Source organism: Oryx dammah, unplaced genomic scaffold (genome assembly GCF_014754425.2).
Source record: "Oryx dammah isolate SB20612 unplaced genomic scaffold, SCBI_Odam_1.1 HiC_scaffold_6, whole genome shotgun sequence".
Taxonomy (NCBI): Eukaryota; Metazoa; Chordata; class Mammalia; order Artiodactyla; family Bovidae; genus Oryx; species Oryx dammah.
The window spans coordinates 11,417,619-11,435,962 of NW_024070190.1; the positions used below are offsets into that span (position 1 = coordinate 11,417,619).

The 18,344-nt window shown below is 45.9% G+C and overlaps 1 protein-coding gene across 12 annotated transcripts in view; it reads right to left on the minus strand.

The window, feature by feature from the left end:
* The window catches only part of TRIM67 (tripartite motif containing 67), a 60,850-nt gene extending 42,781 nt beyond the window's left edge, over positions 1-18,069 (minus strand). For 10 of the 12 annotated variants that reach the window (XM_040242767.1, XM_040242764.1, XM_040242762.1 and 7 more), the window contains exons 1-3: positions 17,472-18,069; positions 16,840-17,369; positions 16,606-16,752 (exon numbers count right to left, since the gene is read on the minus strand). In XM_040242767.1, coding sequence (XP_040098701.1) covers positions 16,606-16,752; positions 16,840-17,369; positions 17,472-17,649 — 855 coding nt within the window. In that variant the 5' untranslated portion in view covers positions 17,650-18,069. Of the gene's footprint in view, positions 1-16,605 lie in introns of all 12 variants that reach the window. The other 2 variants (XM_040242759.1, XM_040242756.1) reach the window with 2 other exon arrangements.
* Between the last annotated feature and the right edge of the window lie 275 nt (positions 18,070-18,344).

Consider the following 18,344-nt stretch of genomic DNA (forward strand, 5'->3'; position numbering starts at 1 on the left):
ATTTTGGTTGTGTTAAGCCACCTGGTTTGTGATAATTTGTTATGGTAGCCGTAGCAAACTAATATACTTTCCCCTATTCTAACATGCGTACTAAGTAGCTTCAGTCATGTCTGATCTTTTGCAACCCTATGGACTATTGTTAGCCCGCCAGGCTCCTCTGTCAGTGGGATCCTCCAGGAAAGAATACTGGAGTGGGCTGCCATTTCTCTCTCCAGGGGATCTAAAAAATATTTTTTCATATATATTCATTGAAAGTGAAAGTGTTAATCACTCAGCTGTGTCTGACTCTTTGCAAGTTCATGGATTGTAGCCCACCAGGCTCCTCTGTCCATGGGATTCTCCTGGCAAGAATACTGGAGTGAGTTGCCATTCCCTTCTCCAGGGGATCTTCCTGACCCAGGGATCAAACTTGGGTCTCCTGCATTGCAGGTGGATTCTTTACCGTCTGAGTCACCAGGGAAGCCCATATAATCCCTGAATGGAATCATACTATACATACTCTTTCTCTAGACCATAACATGGGCTTTAAGTTCTTTAGAGAAGAGAGGACATGGCCAAGTTGCTTGCACCTTCAGGAAAGAAGCAGGGGCTACAATGGACTGAATGCCCTGCAGTTACCATTGGTACCTTTCTTCACTTCATCTCACTTCATCCTCACACCTTTCAAATGTGAAAACTGAAGCTGAGAGGCATTAAGAAGCTTATCTCAAGACACAGCTCTAAACTGAACCCAGAGCTTTTGATTTCAACCCAAATCCTTCCCATTATATCAGTCAGTGAGGGCCAGAAGGTTGGTCCAGGTAGTACTAGGATAGATCATCGCTCTATCACTTATTCATGTCATGTGGTGAAAAAGCCCCACCAAGGAGACAGCTGTGTCATTAGGGTGATGGCTGTTTCTCAGGCCTCCTGCAAGATCTCGGGCCCTGAAACAGTTCCCCCTTCTTTCCCACTGTGTTTGGCCCTGACACTCACAATGATCATTATCATGATCATGACACAGGCTCTTCTTTTCCTTGCACTTTCTGTGAGGTGTGCATTGCTTAAAATGCATGGTCTCATTCCCTGAAAAGTGGTAGAGTTTTAGGATAGTTATCTCTAAAACAAAACTTCAGGGCTTCCCTGGTGGTCTAGAGATTAAGAATCTGCCTGCCAATGCAGGGGACTTGTGTTCGATCCCTGGTCTGGGAAGAAACCACATGCTTTGGGGCAACTAAGCCTGTGGGCTACAACTTCGAGCCTGAGCTCTAGAGCCTGTGCGCTGCAGCTACTGAAGCCCTCATGCTCTAGAGCCCGTGCTCCACAAGAAAATCCTCCGCAATGGGAAACACGCACACTGCAACCAGAGAGCTGTCCCCACCCGCTGCAGCTAGAGAGAACCCACGTGCAGCAGTGAAGACCCAGTGCAGCCAAAAATAAGTAAATAAACAAAATTTTAAAAAGAAAAAAAATATATTAAAAAAACACAACGAACGTTATTTATTCTGTTTCTGCTACTTCTGGAGCACTAAAGAGTTCAGGAATGACAGTCTAGTAAACAGACTCAATCTGTTCTCTGGACAAGATGTAAGAGCTAACATTTGGAAAAAGTCTCAACCACATTTCTAGCTAGCTTCTATCATCCCACGAGATCAATGGATTGTTTCCAAAACCACTAGTGAATATAATAGGGGAGGGGTGTGCCATGCTAATGAATGCAAATGGATCTCTCCATCAAGGGCCAAGAAAAACGCATAATTCTTCCTGCCCTCATTTCCACACTGTTCCCTGGACTGCCCCTCCTGCATGAGTCACACTGTTTCAAGAGTCACCATGAAGCTAAAAGGGACCCCACTGAAACAGTCATTTACTGTGTTGATATTAGAACACATTTTGGTGTTGAGTCACCATTCACATATTAAATAAATGTTTCTCTGGCCTCCTGGGTGCCAACTTCTCTTCTGGGTACTGGGGGTACAAAAGGAGCAAGACACAGTCCTTGCTGCCAAGATGTCCCAAATACAGCATTGTTTATGCATGTGATATATTGTTGTTGTTTAAACTAGAGACATTACTTTGCCAACAAAGGTCCACCTAGTCAAGGCTGTGGTTTTTCCAGTAGTCATGTATGGATGTGAGAGTTGCATTATAAAGAAAGCTGAGCACCAAAGAATTGATGATTTTGAACTGTGGTGTTAGAGAAGACTCTTGAGAGTCCCTTGGACTGCAAGGAAATCCAACCAGTAAATTTCCTAAAGGAAATCAGTTCTGAATATTCATTGGAAGGACTGATGCTTAAGCTGAAACTCCAATAGTTTGGCCACTTGATGCAAAAAACTGACTCATTTGAAAAGACGCTGATGCTGGGAAAGACTGAGGGCAGGAGGAGAAGGGGACGACAGAGGATGAGATGGTTGGATGGCATCACCAACTCAATGGACACGGGTTTGAGTAAATTCCAGGAGCTGGTGATGGACAGGGAGGCCTGGTGTGCTGCAATCCATGGGGTCGAAAGAGTTGGACACGACTGAGCGACTGAACTGAAATGAGTCACTAAGTTGTTTCCGGCTCTTTGTGACCCCACGGACTGTAGCCCGCCGGACTCCGCTGTCCTTGGAATCCTGGAGTGTGTTGTTGTTTCCTTCTCCAGGGGATCTTCCTGACCCAGCAATCAAACCCGCGTCTTCTGCTTCTCCTGCACTGTGGGTGGAATCTTTACCACTGAGCCACCTGAGAAGCCCATGCATGTACAAAGTTGATTAAATAAAGAGAACTGGTAAGTCTCTGTCACCCACAAAATAGCACTGATAGGTGTAAATAAGAAAAGTCCAGTTAGGTGGGATTTTACATTTAAAGCTGTTTAGCACATGAGAATGAGTGTCATGGAGACTCTGAGAAAACCCAGTTGGTAGAAAGTAGACCAGGGCACAGCAAGATTGTGCTTGCCTAAGAAAGGCCAGAGACCAAAGAGATCGTGTTCCAGTGGCAGCGTATCAGCCTGGGACAGGATGTGGGTGCACAGACCCCTGGGCCAGAATTCTGATTCTGTCTTTGTACAAAGGCCATTTGTAGGGCAAAGCCAGATAATTTTTTTTTTTTTAAATCACCTATGACCCAAACTACCTCTTTATTGGAATCAGGCCAGCCCCAGTCACTGGCAACAACAACAGAATGGTTTTGGGGACAATCATGTCTGATGAGGACTTATCTTAGAGTTTTCTATTCACGGTTGGGCTTCCGTGGTGGCTCAGACAGTAAAGAATCTGCCTACAAGCAGGAGACCCAGGTTTGATCCCTGGGTCAGGTAATGGCAACCCACTCCAGTATTTTTGCCTGGAAAATCCCATGGACAAAGGAACTTGGCTGGCTATAGTCCATAGGGTCACAAAGAGTTGGACACGACTGAGAGACTTCCACTACCCATGGTCAAATTATTGAAAAAAAAAGAGAGAGAGAGCACTTTCTTTTCATTTGGATACCTCCTTCCTTTCAGCTCTCCAAATCCTCCCAACACTTTGAAACCCAACTCAGCTCCAATCCCCTCTGTAGCCTACCCTGCCATCTGTTGTTAATCCGACTCTGCTCTGCACCCTTTTACACTTAGGGTTTAGTGCCAATTATGTGCACTTTGGGCTTCCCAGGTGGCACTAGTGGTAAAGAACCCGCCTGCCAATGCAGGAGGAGACACAAGACACTCGGGTTGGAGCCCTGGGTTGGGAAGATCCCTGTGGTAGGAAATGGAAACCTGCTCCCGTACTCTTGCCTGGAGAATCCCATAGGCAGAGGAGCCTGGTGGGCCACAGTCCACGGGGTCGCAGAGTCTGACGTGACTGAGTTACTGAGCACAATGACACATCTGAGCTCTGGTGCTGTTCTCTATTTCTCGTGCGCAAGTGGAGAGACGGGCCCTTCTGTCCATCTAAAACACTAAAACTAATGACCAGTGCAAAATCGACTCTTTTACCAACCTTTTCCCACGTTCCTTTCACTGCCGCCTTGCTCCTGCAAGTCTTTTCTCTCATAGTTTCCTCACTTCTGTTTTTGCCCCCTCTCTCCTCTTAACTCAGCAAGGCTAACTGAGATGTTCAAAAGGTTTTTGTTGCCAAGTTTTACTAGCAAACTGGATACATATAACAACCCGGGGAAAATAATGAAAATTTACAAGAACCTTCAAAAGGATGATAGCCAGGCTATCTCTATTCTTCACTGAAATTTAAATGAAGCCAACAGCTAATCTTTCTTAGGCTCCCAAAGTAGCTGTCCCCTAAAATGCCGCTTTGGGAATCCATTTATCCCATCACTCTCTCACCACTGTCTCAAGATCCAGAATGTTTTCTGAGTCTCAGATGCTGTGTGGCTAATGTAAATTCCCTCACTTTTATCAGAAGCAGTATCATCGTTCTCAGTGCCCCTCGTGGGTGAATATATTTTCATCCCTGGTGTTGGAAAGTAGAAACTTGACTTTCAATATCTTTGTTAACACCTCACACAGTGTTGTATATTTAAGTCTCTCCTTTCGATCCCTGGGTAGGGAACATCCCCTGGAGGAGGGCATGGCGACCCACTCCAGTTCTTGCCTGGAGAATTCCAGGGACTGAGGAGCCTGGAGAGCTACAGTCCGTGGGGAAGCAAAGAATCGGACTCTTTCACTTTTTCTTTCCCTGCAGAAAAAAACTACTCATCATTCATGACTGCAGCTCAAACGCCATTTTCTCTTCAATCTCCCACTTGCTACCCTTCCCCTTCCCAATCTCCAGGCAAAATTAACTGCCTTTCCCCACCCCCTCTTCTCTCATCAGTTTATTTACTTGACAAATATGGCATTTATTCCACTTTTTAATATCAGTTGTACAAATAGAGAAGGCGATGGCACCCCACTCCAGTGCTCTTGCCTGGAAAATCCTATGGACGGAGGAGCCTGGTGGGCTGCAGTCCATGGGGTCGCGAAGTCAGACACGACTCAGTGGCTTCACTTTCACTTTTCACTTTCATGCATTGGAGAAGGAAATGGCAACCCACTCCAGTGTTCTTGGCTGGAGAATCCCAGGGACGAGGGAGCCTGGCGGGCTGCCATCTATGGGGTCGCACAGAGTCAGACACGACTGAAGTGACTTAGCAGCAGCAGCAGTACAAATATTACAGGGGAGTAAAATGATCCTCCCCTCCGGTTGACTGTGAGCTCCCTGTAGCCTGTTTCAAATGTACCCACAACCCTCAGCGCAGCCTGTGGGGTACGTAGGTGCCCAGTGAATGCCTATGCAATGAAATGTTTCAGTTGCATAATGCGAAGCCGTGAGATGGTGTTTGTCCTTCCCATGCCGGACGAGATACAGATGCGCCCAGGAATGAGTCACACTAACTGCACTCGTACGTCCTGTGGACCACACCAGTCATTCCGCCACCATTGCCACCACCATCACTATCACAACACCCAGAAAAACCCTGAAGTCTGTGTACCCCAAGTGAAACAAGAAGTTCTGAGAACAAGAGGAGTTTGGAGAAGTTACCCACAATGCACACAAGCAGAAATCACTTGAGGAACTACCTGGATTTTGATTTAATCTTCCTGTTGGAAGGTAATTTTGCTCTCTTCTGTGTCTCCGAGTGTTGTCAGTGAGGCACTGATTGCTCTTTGTCCTGGGCGGTCCTTTCGAGGATGCTTGCATAGACAACAACCTCGGAAACTGGACTTACTGTCTCCCTCTGGAGCAAAGAGGCCTGTGCTTAATTAATGCCTTTTACCAGAGATTCAGCTTCCCTAAGCTCATGTTTCTCTTCTGTAAGGCAATTTACTGGGTGTGCTGATGTCATCTGGCTATCTTCACATCTTGGGGGAACTGGGCTCACAGAAACGGCACAAACATGCTGATACTATGACTGTTGCTACTGCTGTGAGTAATAAACTGTCTTAGTTCTCACCCAGGAGTTTCACGTCTCCTGTCCACATCCATGAACTGTGGCAAATGCATGTGTAAGCTTGTACACAGGCTAAACTCTCAAATCTCTCATGGTTCCTGACAGCCCCTCAGCGAGGTCTTCTGGCCCTAATGGGCCCTGACTTCCCCTCTGAGCATCTTCCCCTCCAAACAAGCTACAGAAGTGGAACCCTGCTGAGCTATGCGGAAGACAAATATTCATCAGGAATAAACTGCAAATACTTGTACAGGAAGCCAATTTGTTTGTTCCCCTCCAAACAAGCTGAGATATGTGGTGATATTCACAGGAAAGTTGTAAAACAGGACAAATGATCCTGCAGTCAAGACCAGGCATAGTCATTCTGGAGTTTCTTGATTGTAAGGGACTAAAAGGGAGAAGGGAGCAGTCATGCATCCCACTGACTGGGAGGGTCCCTATTTCTTGTTCTGAACATTTTCAAACAGTATTTTGCTTTTGTAACAGTGACTAGGCACTGTTCAAAAGTAGAGGACTTTTTAAACAAGATTTTCCAGAAGTTTCCTTTTCTTTTTTGCTTTATTCAAGCAAGACACTTGCTTGATTATTCATTCATCTATTTAGTTCAAAGGGGATTTAAGACAGCTTTCAAGGGTTTATAGAATTCAAGATTGCATTACTTAAAGATAAACAAAGGGTGCAGCATAAAATGGAGCTGGAAATGAGGTTCAAAATTTATAACAGAAATTTCACACCAAATTGTATCCATTGTGTACACACCAAATATTTGGCTCTAAGCATTTTGGCAACCAAAGAGAAAAGTGAAATCTGACTATTTGCATAATCTAAAGGGTCTATTACATTTTAAAAGGGAGACATCTGCACCTCAGAGCTGGCTTGAAGGAGAGATGTGACAGTCACCACAGGAAAATACAAAGCCCTACCAGGACCCTTATCTCCCTCCAAATAAAAACCTTAAGCCACTGGAGACAAACAGCAAAACCTGTCCCTTTCCCCTACCACCCCAAGCAAAGTGAAGACCCCACAGGGCTGGAGACAGGGAAAAGAAAAATATCAATCTTCCTGGAGAAGATGCAGGAGACAGCCATGGGTCCAGATCATTCAAGGCTTCCTACTGCTGGGGAAAGGCAGGACAACTGAGAAGATGCAGAGAAAAGATAAAAGATAAAAAGGGACTAATTTGTTGACTTGACACAGCCTAGGAGAGAATCAGTGAACTTAAAAAGAGATCAATAGAAACTAATGAAACTGTAACACAGAGACAAAAAGAATGATTAAAGGGAAAAGAACAGAGCGTTCAAGAACTGTGGAACAATATCAAACAGTGTAACATACATGTAATTGGAACACCAGCAGTAAAAGAGAGAGACGGAGAGCAGAGCAAAAGAATCATCTGAAGATGCCAGATGAGAATTTGCCAAAAATAGTAAGACATCAAACCATGAATCAAAGAAGCTCAGAGAATGCTAAGCAGCATTCAGTTCAGTCGCTCAGTCGTGTCTGACTCTTTGCAACCCCATGGACTGCAGTACTTCAGGCTTCCCTGTCCTTCACCATCTCCCAGAGCTTGCTCAAACTCATGTCCATTGAGTCGACGATGCCATCCAACCATCTCATCCTCTGTCATCCCCTTCTCTTCCCACCTTCAATCTTTCCCAGCAACAGGCTAAGCAGCATATGAATGCACAAACTTCTCTCCATTTTTGGACTTTCCTCGTGGTCCAGTGGTTAAGAGTCCACCTGCCAATGCAGGGGACATGGGTTTGATCCCTGGTCAGGGAAGATTCCACATGCTGTGGGGCAGCTAAGCCCATGCCCCACAACTGCTAAGCCCACTGCACCGTGACTACTGAAGCCCATGTGCCTAGCCCGTGCTCTTAGAGCTTGTGCTCCGCAACAAGAGAAGCCACCACAGTGAGAAGCCTGCGTGCCACAACTAGAGAGTAACCCCCACTCGCCACCGCTAGAGACAGCCCACGCACAGCAATGAGTATCAACTACAACCACAAAAGATAACTTCTCCCCACTTCTGCTGCCTTCTGCCTAGTTCAAGTCCATATTTATAGTCCAAGTGACTCCCGTTGCCTCTAAGTGGTCTTCCTTCCTCTACTCTTATCTCCCTACCACACATTTTCCAACTGCAGTAAAACAAATATTAAAAAAAATAAACATCACTCCTCAGCTTAAAGTCCCCCAGTCATCTCCCTTCCCTGCACCCTCTGGATCCTGTCTGTATCTGCTCCCGCCACTTATCCACTTTTTTTCATGTACTGTAAAGGTTCTTGGGTCTTGCTCTCCTTGTGATGTAAGCTGTCTTCAGAACTGTGCTGGGCTGGTTACTTCTCAGCCAATCTTCAAACCTTGGTTTTTCCAACTTTCCCCATGAACAAGTCTGCCTAACGGCTTTTTATCACATTTTTTACTTCCATTGTAGTACTTAATTATTATCAGAAATTATCCAATGTATTTACTTGTTTATGCACATGTTGATTTTCTCTCTCCTGTGACTAGATCTCTGCTCTTGGGAGGGAAAACATGCCCTTCCATGGCCTTGGTGCTTACAATGGTCCCTGGCATGATACTGGCACTGAAGATTTCAGTGTTGATTGAATAAGCAATTAGGTCATTTGAAGAATAAATACGCATTAGTGGCTTAAGTTCAGAGGAAGGAATTACGGGTCAAGAGGTGTCATCAACTTTTAAGTTATCCTCAGTGAGTGCTAGAGATGAATTTTAGTCATGTGGGTACACAGCTCAGCTGAGAGGTAGCCAGACATTTGATAACACATGATTTATGGAGTGATGTTAGCCACAATTCTCTGCTTCAAAGAGGACTGTCATTTCTGATTATTCATATTTTATTGGTTTCCTGGTTTTATAGGTATCACCCGGAATATATAGATATCAAATTATAAGGAAGAATTTGGAGACTGGACAAGTACAAAATTTGCCTAATTTCCTAACACAACCTTGACCTATTTTTTAAAACGATGCACTGTCTGGACAGGTTTTTCAGATGCCATGTGACCAAGGCCCAGATTCTCCTGCTGGATGAGTGCTGGAGGGGTCCAGAGTCCAGTCTCTTACACCTGTCGTTTAGACTCCGCCACCTCACCAGTTCCTGTCTCTTATGGATCCTTCCCTATTCTCACTTTCCTGCAAACCACTTCTTCCTTCCGTAGCCACATGAGAAATGAGGAGACAGAGCTATTTGATCTTCTAGATTTCCCCTAGCACTCAAATTCTTTTATCCTATTTGTTCTAAAGAGGATGCACTGTCTGCTTGTACCCTTTCATCTCCCTTTTCTGTAGCCCATTGCAGTCAAATGAGGGAGGGGTTGTGCTCCACGTGCTGCTCCACTTTCTAGACTAGGTGTCCGCCAGCTCTTTATTTTTTCCCATTCCTAATGACTCTTTAGGGGATGCCGTATGCCACCTGTTTTTGTTCAGATACACAGAGTATTCTGTTACATTTTTGTAGTCAATTGAAAGCTACAAAGGAGGAAACTTGATCATCATTTTACAGAATCATTTCACAAATTGCTGTGCAACTGTGACAATCCCCTCAACCTCACTATTCCTCATCTGCAAAGGAGGAGGCTGGAGTTATAATTTCTGCTAGGAAACAGCTTACCCTAGAAAATGGAAATTCTAAGCAGGGAGGTGTGAATTCATGAGAGCCCCACAATATCTGCCTGGATTTTCTCCTGCTCCTTTGGGTTTCACGGTTCCGAGAGTTCCAACCTCCCTCATTCTCTGGGCAAGCCCTTCAAAACTGTCTAAAGAGTGGATAAAGCACCCTCTTTGCTTCTTTATAGAAGGACTAAGACACACACCCAAAGGAAACCCAGGTACACAAACAGTGGGGAACATGTTTCTGTTTAGACCGGGGAAGCAGCGAAGACCATCTGTCTGAAGTTCCCTTCTCACGAGATACCTATGCTCTGGCCCAGGAGGGCTCAGACAGCACCACCGCCCCTCAGAGCTTCCTGCCTATCTCTGGGTCAGGGGTTTTTTGAGCACCACACTGCCTCCCTCCTAGCACCCAGAATCTGGTGAGCTTGAAGATTCCCAGGGTAATTAAGACTCTGGTTCAAACCTCTCAGCCCCCCTAGTGTCCCCTTCACACTGCTTCTCAGATGACATGAACAGAGTGTTGGGCCCAGTGCCCTTGAGCCCCCAAGTATTCCCATCAGGGCTTCTCAAACTTTAACATCTGTCTGGATCAACTAGGGATGTTGCTGAATTCAAATCATGAGTCAGTGGCTGTGGTGGGTCTCAGGATTCCACATTTCCAAAGAGCTCCCAGTGCCGCTGCTGCTCTGCAGACCACTCTTTGAGTCACGAGATCCTAGTCTAGAAGTTGGCACTATTTCCCCCCATAAAGAGCCAGACAGTAAATATTTTTTGGCTTTGCAGGCTATAGATCTCTGGTCACAGCTACCTAACTCTACCAAAAACAACAATCGCCCAAAGAAGCCACGGGCAGAGTGTAAGCAAATGAGGATGGCTGTGTCCCAAGAAAACTTTATTTACAGAAACAGGCGGTATGCCAGCATGTCAGCCCCTCTAATCCATCTCAGAGATTAGGAGATCTCTCCTTTTTAAAACAATCTATCTCACTGGCATCTACGAGCAAGGTCCCGTCTCCACCAATGTAGACCCAGATACAGGACATCCCACTGCAGGCTAAAAATAGAACACCTTAGCCATGGAGTGAGCACCAGTACCATACTAGGGAACACATTCTTCTGTAGTAATCTGGAGTTTTCCTTTCACAGTCTCTAAGGTCCTTCTCAATTCTCCTGAACCCCTATCCTCCATAAATAGTCTTCAAAGAGAAGAGAAACAATTCAAGTTTATGGATTCTTGCTTTCTCTCAAACACACTTTTTGTTTTTCAGATGTATGGAATGATGAGAAAAGAAAGTACTTCAAAGCTTGTAACACAGGGGTTCTTTCTAATCGTTGTTCCTGAATTACTGACCTGCCTGGAATTAAATCCAAGCATGAGACATGCTACAGCCCTGGTGGCTTTAAAGACAGTGGTGATGTTAACACAGAGGGTGGTTTCAGGAGACAATGCAGCCTCTGCTTATCAGAGTCAGCTCGTGTTCCCAGGTGTCTAAGCAGTTTTGCCACTGGTTCTTAGCCAGTCTGGGACTGATGGAACAGAAGCCAGCCTATGCAATTCATTTCCCAGAGCTCCAGAGTTGGTTAAAGAGTCAACATTTCAAACAATCCACATTTCCACTCAGATTGTGTATATTTCCATGCTACATGCTCTGACAGCTCTGAGAGATTTCTGTTAAGTAACTCTCAGCTTGCAGTAATTAGCCAGAAAGCTGGAAACTTCAGACCTCCCAGATTTTTGCCAAACACTTCTCTTTACCTAAATCTCTTTCCCCCCTTTCAATCCCACTCAAAAATGCCTTAGATGGGCCTTGAAGCGTTGGTCTTTTCATGGGCCTTAATTCAAGAGGGGATAGGTGGTGCTACTGGTAAAGAACCCGCTGCTGATGCAGGAGACCTAAGAGGCTCGGGTTCAATTCCTGGGTTGGGAAGATCCCCTGGAGGAGGGCATGGCAATCCACTCCAGTATTCTTGCCTGGAAAACTCCATGGACAGAGGAGCCTGGTGGGCTACGGTCCATAGGGTTACAAAGAGTTGGACACGACTGAAGTGACTTAGCACACACACACATATTTAAGCAATAGTTATACATATTAAACCAGTTTTTGAGGGCAGACAGATCACAGGCAGGTAGTTATAAAAATCTAGATACTGTGATCCTCTTTAAAAATAGTTCTAATAATAATGTAATGAAAATAGCAAACAGTGGTTACTAGAAACAAGACAATCCATCTATTTGTTTTCTTCCATGGTCCTTGTCAACATGAATTTAAAATTTTTAATATAATTTTGATATTGGGAGAAAAGATAGGTATGAACTTTATCGAAAGCAATTTGGCAACATTAATCAGATGTCTGAAAGCCAGATCTCCTTTGATATAGCAGCTCCATATTTAGAAATTTAACTTAAGGTGATTATTAAGGATATAGGCATAGATTTAACTTGAAAAATGTTCCTGTCAGAAAAAGACTGAAAACACCTAGATAAAATCCAGCATTAGGATGTGGATAAATCCTTACAATGGAATAACATGCAGTCATCCAAAATGATGTACATTAATTGACAGGAAAGATATTCATATTGTATTGTTAAAGAAAAAAAAGACAATTATAAAATAAATATATAATAGAATTCTAGAAGGAAAAAACTCCAAAATGTTAGAATTTGTTTTTCTCGGCAAATTGAAATTTGGGGATGATATTTAATTTCTACATCTCTACACCTGTAATTCTAATGCTTAACAAAGAGCATTTATTCCCTGAGTTATAATGTACCACAAATATTCTAATAAATATATTTATGACCATATACAATTATGGTTACATGTTCTGCTTTTGTCATTTATGTGTTATCTTTTAATGGAGAAAGTCTTTCCTCTGAGACTTTAAAGTTTAACCCCATTCTTTATCTCTTCTGTAAAAATAAGGTAAGACCAGGCTGCTGAGAAGCCTGGCAAATCCTTGGAACATGGCAGTAACCTGAATTCCTGTCTTTCCTGTGATCTTTAGACCTTACTGTCTCCTTTGCTCTTGTGAAATGCTGATTCATTGGGAACAGTATTCCTGGGGTACAATGAGATTTTGTTTTGATTCTCTTCTATTGTTCATGGTTCTCAAAAGACTTCTGAAGAAGGGCTTATCCAGCAGTCCCTACCTCAGTTCAAGAATCAACTTCTAACCATTTTAATTCAGAGCCCTGCACTCAGCAGGAATTACAGCGGTTGCTGACATTCTGTGGCGTGGCACACTAGGAAGAGGTTCATCCCGCAGTGACCCTCTCCTTCTAGTTTCAGGAACATTAGAATTCCACCCAATAGCAAAAAGACAGAAGCTCTCATGGAAAGCCTCCCTTCTTTGTCTTATCTTTTGCACTGTATTGCTTCCTCACATCAAATTCTTTGAAATGATTAAGCCTCTTCCAGGAGAATCATTTAAAAATGTGTTTGGCCAAGACCTGAAGTGTTTACACTGTTTTTGAGAGGTGATAATCAACCTTGTTTCAAAATAGATTTCAGTGTCACTTACACGTCTCTTTGCCTAAGAATCACTAATTAGATGGCAAGCTCCAGTCGCACTAGAGAGGAATTAAAGCTTTGCTTAAGGCTTCTCCAGTCATAGGGATATTAGGGATATTAGAGAAATATTTCTGTCCTGATTCTAGTTCTGGTAGTGTATCAAGATTGTCATGGCTCCTGGGATTTTCAGACTATGACAGTGATGACGATGACAACAAAATCCAGAGAGTTTAATAAGTTTTACTAAAGAACTCAAACAGCCACAGTGGGGGTGTGAAATCGAGTTTATCTTTCAAAAGTAGCCATCTAGGGACTTCCCTGGCAGTCCAGTGGTTAAGACTTTGCCTTCCAGAGCATGGGGTTCTATCCATGGTCAGGGATCCCACATGCCTCAGGGCCAAAAAACCAAAAGATAAAACAGAAGCAATATCATAACAAATAATGACTTTAAAAATGCTCCATATAAAAAAAAATCTTAAAAACAAACAGACAAAAGTAGCTACCTTCACAGCTCAAAATGGTGGTCTAGATGCCTGCTCACAAAGCAAGATCAAACTTTCCATCAGGGCTCCCTCTGTTATCTTTAGATTTCCAACCCCTACTTGAGATGATAAGGAGCACTTAATGATTTCCCGTTCTGTAGAAAAACAGCACCCGGTGAAAGAGAATAGCAGGACTTCCTCTCATTCTTGAAAAGAAGTTTTCACAAAAGTTTCTCATAGAATGCCTTCTTTACTTAGGAGTATGTCTTAGTTCCCTGAAGACGTGATATTAAATTGAGACACTTAGATTCTGCATAGCTGTGTTTTCCTCAGATAACTGTCCCACTCTATTGAGCAAATATTATGTATTCTTTTCATATTTCCTCAGATAGAAATGTTGTAAACCTGCTGTTGACACCAAATCAAGAGGACCAGTGTTTTCCCTGCACGATCTTGGTTATTGAAACCATTGCTCATTATCCAACTCACTTTTCCAGGTAAGAGACTTAGTCTTTTAAAATTGCGATTCACCTCATCTCATTTTTGTTTCCACTCTACACTAAGCCTAAAAATTTGGGTGGCAACGTCCGAAATTAGTTCTAGCTATCTAAGCTGTGAAAATTTACCAGTTTGTAAATCTGAATGTGAACCTTGTCTTGATAATCGATCACAACCTCTTTGCAGAAGATTTCTTTATTTGTAAAATAATGTCTTTTCACTTGAAAGATAAACAGGGCAGCTACAATTATCATGAAGTCATATGCAACAAAATGTCATATGAACGACAGCTCACTGGAGCGGACATTCTCATTTAGCTCAAAGCTATTTTGGGGCTCAGCATGCTACCAGTTCCTGTTTTCTCCAGATTGCCAAATCACTGCGGTCAAATAAGAGCTCTTTGCTGTTGCCCTATAGCTTTCTGCAAGTTTAGTGCTTTTAAGGATTAAGACTATAATTCGCCCAGCCGTGTCTGACTCTTTGTGACCCCATGCATTGCAGCCTGCCAGACTCCTCCATGGAATTCTCCAGACAAGAATACTGGAGTGGGTTGCCTTTGCCTTCTCCAGGGGATCTTCACAAGCCAGGGATCAAACCTGCATCTCCTGCATTGCAAGCAGATTCTTTACCAAGTGAGACACTAAGGAAGGCAATAATAATAATAATAAATATATATTGGTTTTTTGTGAGTAAGGTACTGTGCTAGAGGGTAAACATACAGTATTATACTTACCCTAACAACAACTATCTGAGTTAGACATTATTCAGTAGGCTTAAAATTGTGCCTAAATGTTTATAGCAAGTGAATTACAAACCCTGAGAGTTGGATCTAGGTCTTACAACATGGTTTTTCTCAGAGACATGAGAAATAGAATATTTCAACACACAAAGATGTCACGGTCACCAACAATTGCAGCCACCATGGGTGGTGAGCTGGTGAACTCCGAGGGAACTCAGGAAGGAAAGAATACCAGCCATCTAGTAGCCATCACTCAGCCACTCCCTATGGTGAGCCCTGAGAAAACTAAGGATGTGAAGAAAACACAGGATATTGGCCCCCAATAGCTGAGGTGCATATCAAAGGAATGACTTCAGTGAGCCCAGACTCTTGCATCTTCCCATATACAGAAAAGCCCTAAATTCCTCAACTTGAGTTATCAGGTTTTCTTTAATTAATGACAATCTTTTTATGTTCAGACTTGCCCTTATTTGCAAAATTTCTGTATAACCTGGTTCCTCCCGTCACCTCCTCGGAGCAGTTCTCTCAAGATTTCTTGAGCTGCTGCCTCCCGGGCATGAAGTTCTAAAAATTTCCACAAAATAAAACAAAACTCTCAACTTTTAGGTTGTGAATATTTTTAAGTCCACAGACAGTATTGATATTTTTATGGGTTATTGTTTTGATGGAGGTTGTCGGTGCACTGTAGGCTATTTCTCAGCTTCTTGGCCTCTAACCCAGATGCCAGGGGCAACTTCCTAAGTGTAACAACCAAAACTGTCTCCAGACATTGGCAGTGTCCTATAAGGAGAGTGAAATTGTTCCCAAATGAGAATCACTGCTCTAGAATTAGAGATTTGACTCCAGATTTCTCTTTTCTGGCCTATAATGCAGATTTCTCTCTCCAGGGTGGATTTCTGAAGTGTTCTTCATTTTTTTTCTCTGAAAATGTTGAGTTATAGAAATAACTGACACACTGTAGCAGAAATTGTATAGCAACTGTATGTAATAAATCTATAGTATAAATTGTTGGCCCCTTCTTCTCTCTCCCCTGTGCTCTTCCTTTTTGTCCATTTCCAGTTGGATGATATGAAGAGATAACCATGGCAAGTTGCCTTATTTTCCTATGTCTTTCCTCCTCAATCAGAATACATACTTCTTGTTGGGTTCTTTGGAGACCTCCTGCTTCTCTGTGGGGCAAGAGTTTACTGGAAAGAGGACGTTAAGTGATAAACATACAAACTTGCCGTTGGACTCTTTGAACAAGGAACCTGGATCACTGACCTTAGCAGTGAGTTCAGTTGCTTAGCCTGGCCTTTGATTAGGAAATTAAGGAATGTTTGTTAGAAAAACTGACCTCACTCATGCCTTGGGGTCTGATCAAGGGCCTCACCTGATTTTGAAGGCTTTTCTCTTTCTGTGTCAGATATGAGGATACATTGGCAGCCACAAGTGTATGCGGGTTGCCTATTAGAGGCTGTTCCTTCCCACTAGGGAGGTGGCATTCCCAGGCAAGTCCCTGGGAAGATGGCTTAAAGCAGCCTGAAGATGAGTGTGGCTTTCTGTCTTCCTAAGAGCTTACTCTGCAACCCTGCCACACTTCCATCACCCAGAGTCCCAGTAAAAGAAAGTCTCTCTATAAATCCAGGTGCCATAAATCCAAAGGGGTCATCAATGTAACTTATTAGTCAACTTTGGGAGTGAAAGAGTCCTGCGACCTGCTCTGCATTCTGGATGACTTTTGGGTAGAATCAAAACAGCCTCAAGGGGGAGGGGACCTAGTATGTCATCTTTCCATTCCCTTCCCATTTCCAGCACCAACGGGAGGGGGCACCCTTTTCTTTGCACCCGTGTCCGCGTGCGCTCACCTTGTGCTGTTTCCACATGGCCCCCAGCGGCTTCACCTCGTGCTTGCCGTGCCTGCCTTCCTCCAGGCACAGATAGCACACCGGGGTTCGGCAGCTTAAGCAGTACATGCTGTAGTTCTCCATTTCGTGTTCGGGGCACGTAGGGTACTTGCGGGCGGTGTTGCCCCCCGCCGCTCCGGCCCCGGTGGCTCCCGGGCTCTTGCAGCCGCCACTTCCGCTGGCGGCGCCCTGGACAGCGCCCGGGGACCCGGAGGCGACCTCCGAGGGCGCGGGCGGCGGCGGCGGCGGCTGCACCAGGCGATGCTTAGCGAAGGGTCCCCGGGATGGATGGCACTTGAGCTGGCAGGCAGCGCAGTAGAGCACGTCACACTGCTCGCAGAGCGTAGCGGCCGGCTCCGGCGGGGTGCGGTCGCACAACTGGCAGACGGCCACCGCAGCCGCTGCGGACGACCCTGGCGCCGCCCCGCGGCCCTGCTGATACCGCTGCACGATGGCCTCAAGCAGTCGGTTGCGCTGGAAGCCGCGCAGGCCGCGGTGGTCCAGGGAAGCGCTGCGGTGGCACTGCGGGCACGTGATGGAGCTTGAGGACGAGGACAGCGAGGAGCAGGCGGCGCCCCGGGCAGCAGCAGCGGAGGAGCCGGGAGGCGCGGGCACCATGGGCAGCACTCGAACCCCGTTTGGGGACTTGAGGCTCGGGGTGTAAGAGCCATAACCGCTGTCTGTCTCACTGTACAAGCTCAGCTTGTCCGCGTGGTCGCTGCCGCCTCCCGCACCGCCGCCCAGGCCGCCAGCTGCGCTTCCGCCCGCGCCGCTGCAAGCCGGGCCAGCCGCCGCCTCCTGGTCTAGAGGGGGCGCGGCGGCGGCGCCTGAGGACAGCGCTGAGCCCCGAGAGTGCAGAAGCGGCGGGGGCAGGTGTTGCTCACCGTCCGGGGTCTGCACCGCGATGGTACGAGCACAAGGCAGGCAGACATTGTGGGAACACGGCAAGATGATGGGCTCCCGAAACAGGGAGCCGCACACTGGGCACTTCAGCTCCTCCTCCATCGCTGAGCCGGCGGAGGACTGCTCAGGGTGGAAGGTGGAACGGCCCAAGCTCCGCAGACGGGCAGAGGAGAATAAGTGAGGTTAGCACCAGTGAGATGGGAGGAGGGAGCATCACACCGGCATGACTACTTTGCAACCCGTGGGCACGCCCCTCTCTCTGTCCTGGGGCCACCGCCCATAGACGATTAGGTGAGGGGGAAGAGGTAAAAGAGGGTCCTCACCTCCTGCCCGCGAGGCTCCTGCACCAGAGGCTTCAACCTGAGGCCAGAGTCCGGGGCCGGTCGGCTGCCCCCGAGGTGGCCTGCGAGATGCTTTAGGTGATGAATCAGCACTAGCGCCGCCGCCGGCAGCAGCGGGCGTCTCCTCTCCACATCAGGACCGGCTGCTGGGTTGCGGATCGCTAGCTCTCCCGTTTCAGCCCTTCGGTTCCAGATTCCAGTGGGCAGCTGTCCAGGGGCCCCCTTTGCCCTCGCCCCGCCCCTAGTCCGGGCGATCTTTGAGAAGGAGGGCGAGTAGGCCGCTTGGCCTTCTGGCTGGGTTCAGCACCACGAGGCAACGGACAGCGCCCGGGAACCGAAGGTGCAGCTCGAGCTTCTCTCGCAAGGACCCAGGGGCCGCCACCTGCCGTGTCTCCGCGCCAGCGACTACCTCCGGCGGCCGTGCCAGCCCGGAGACCTTCTCTCACCTCCCTCTCT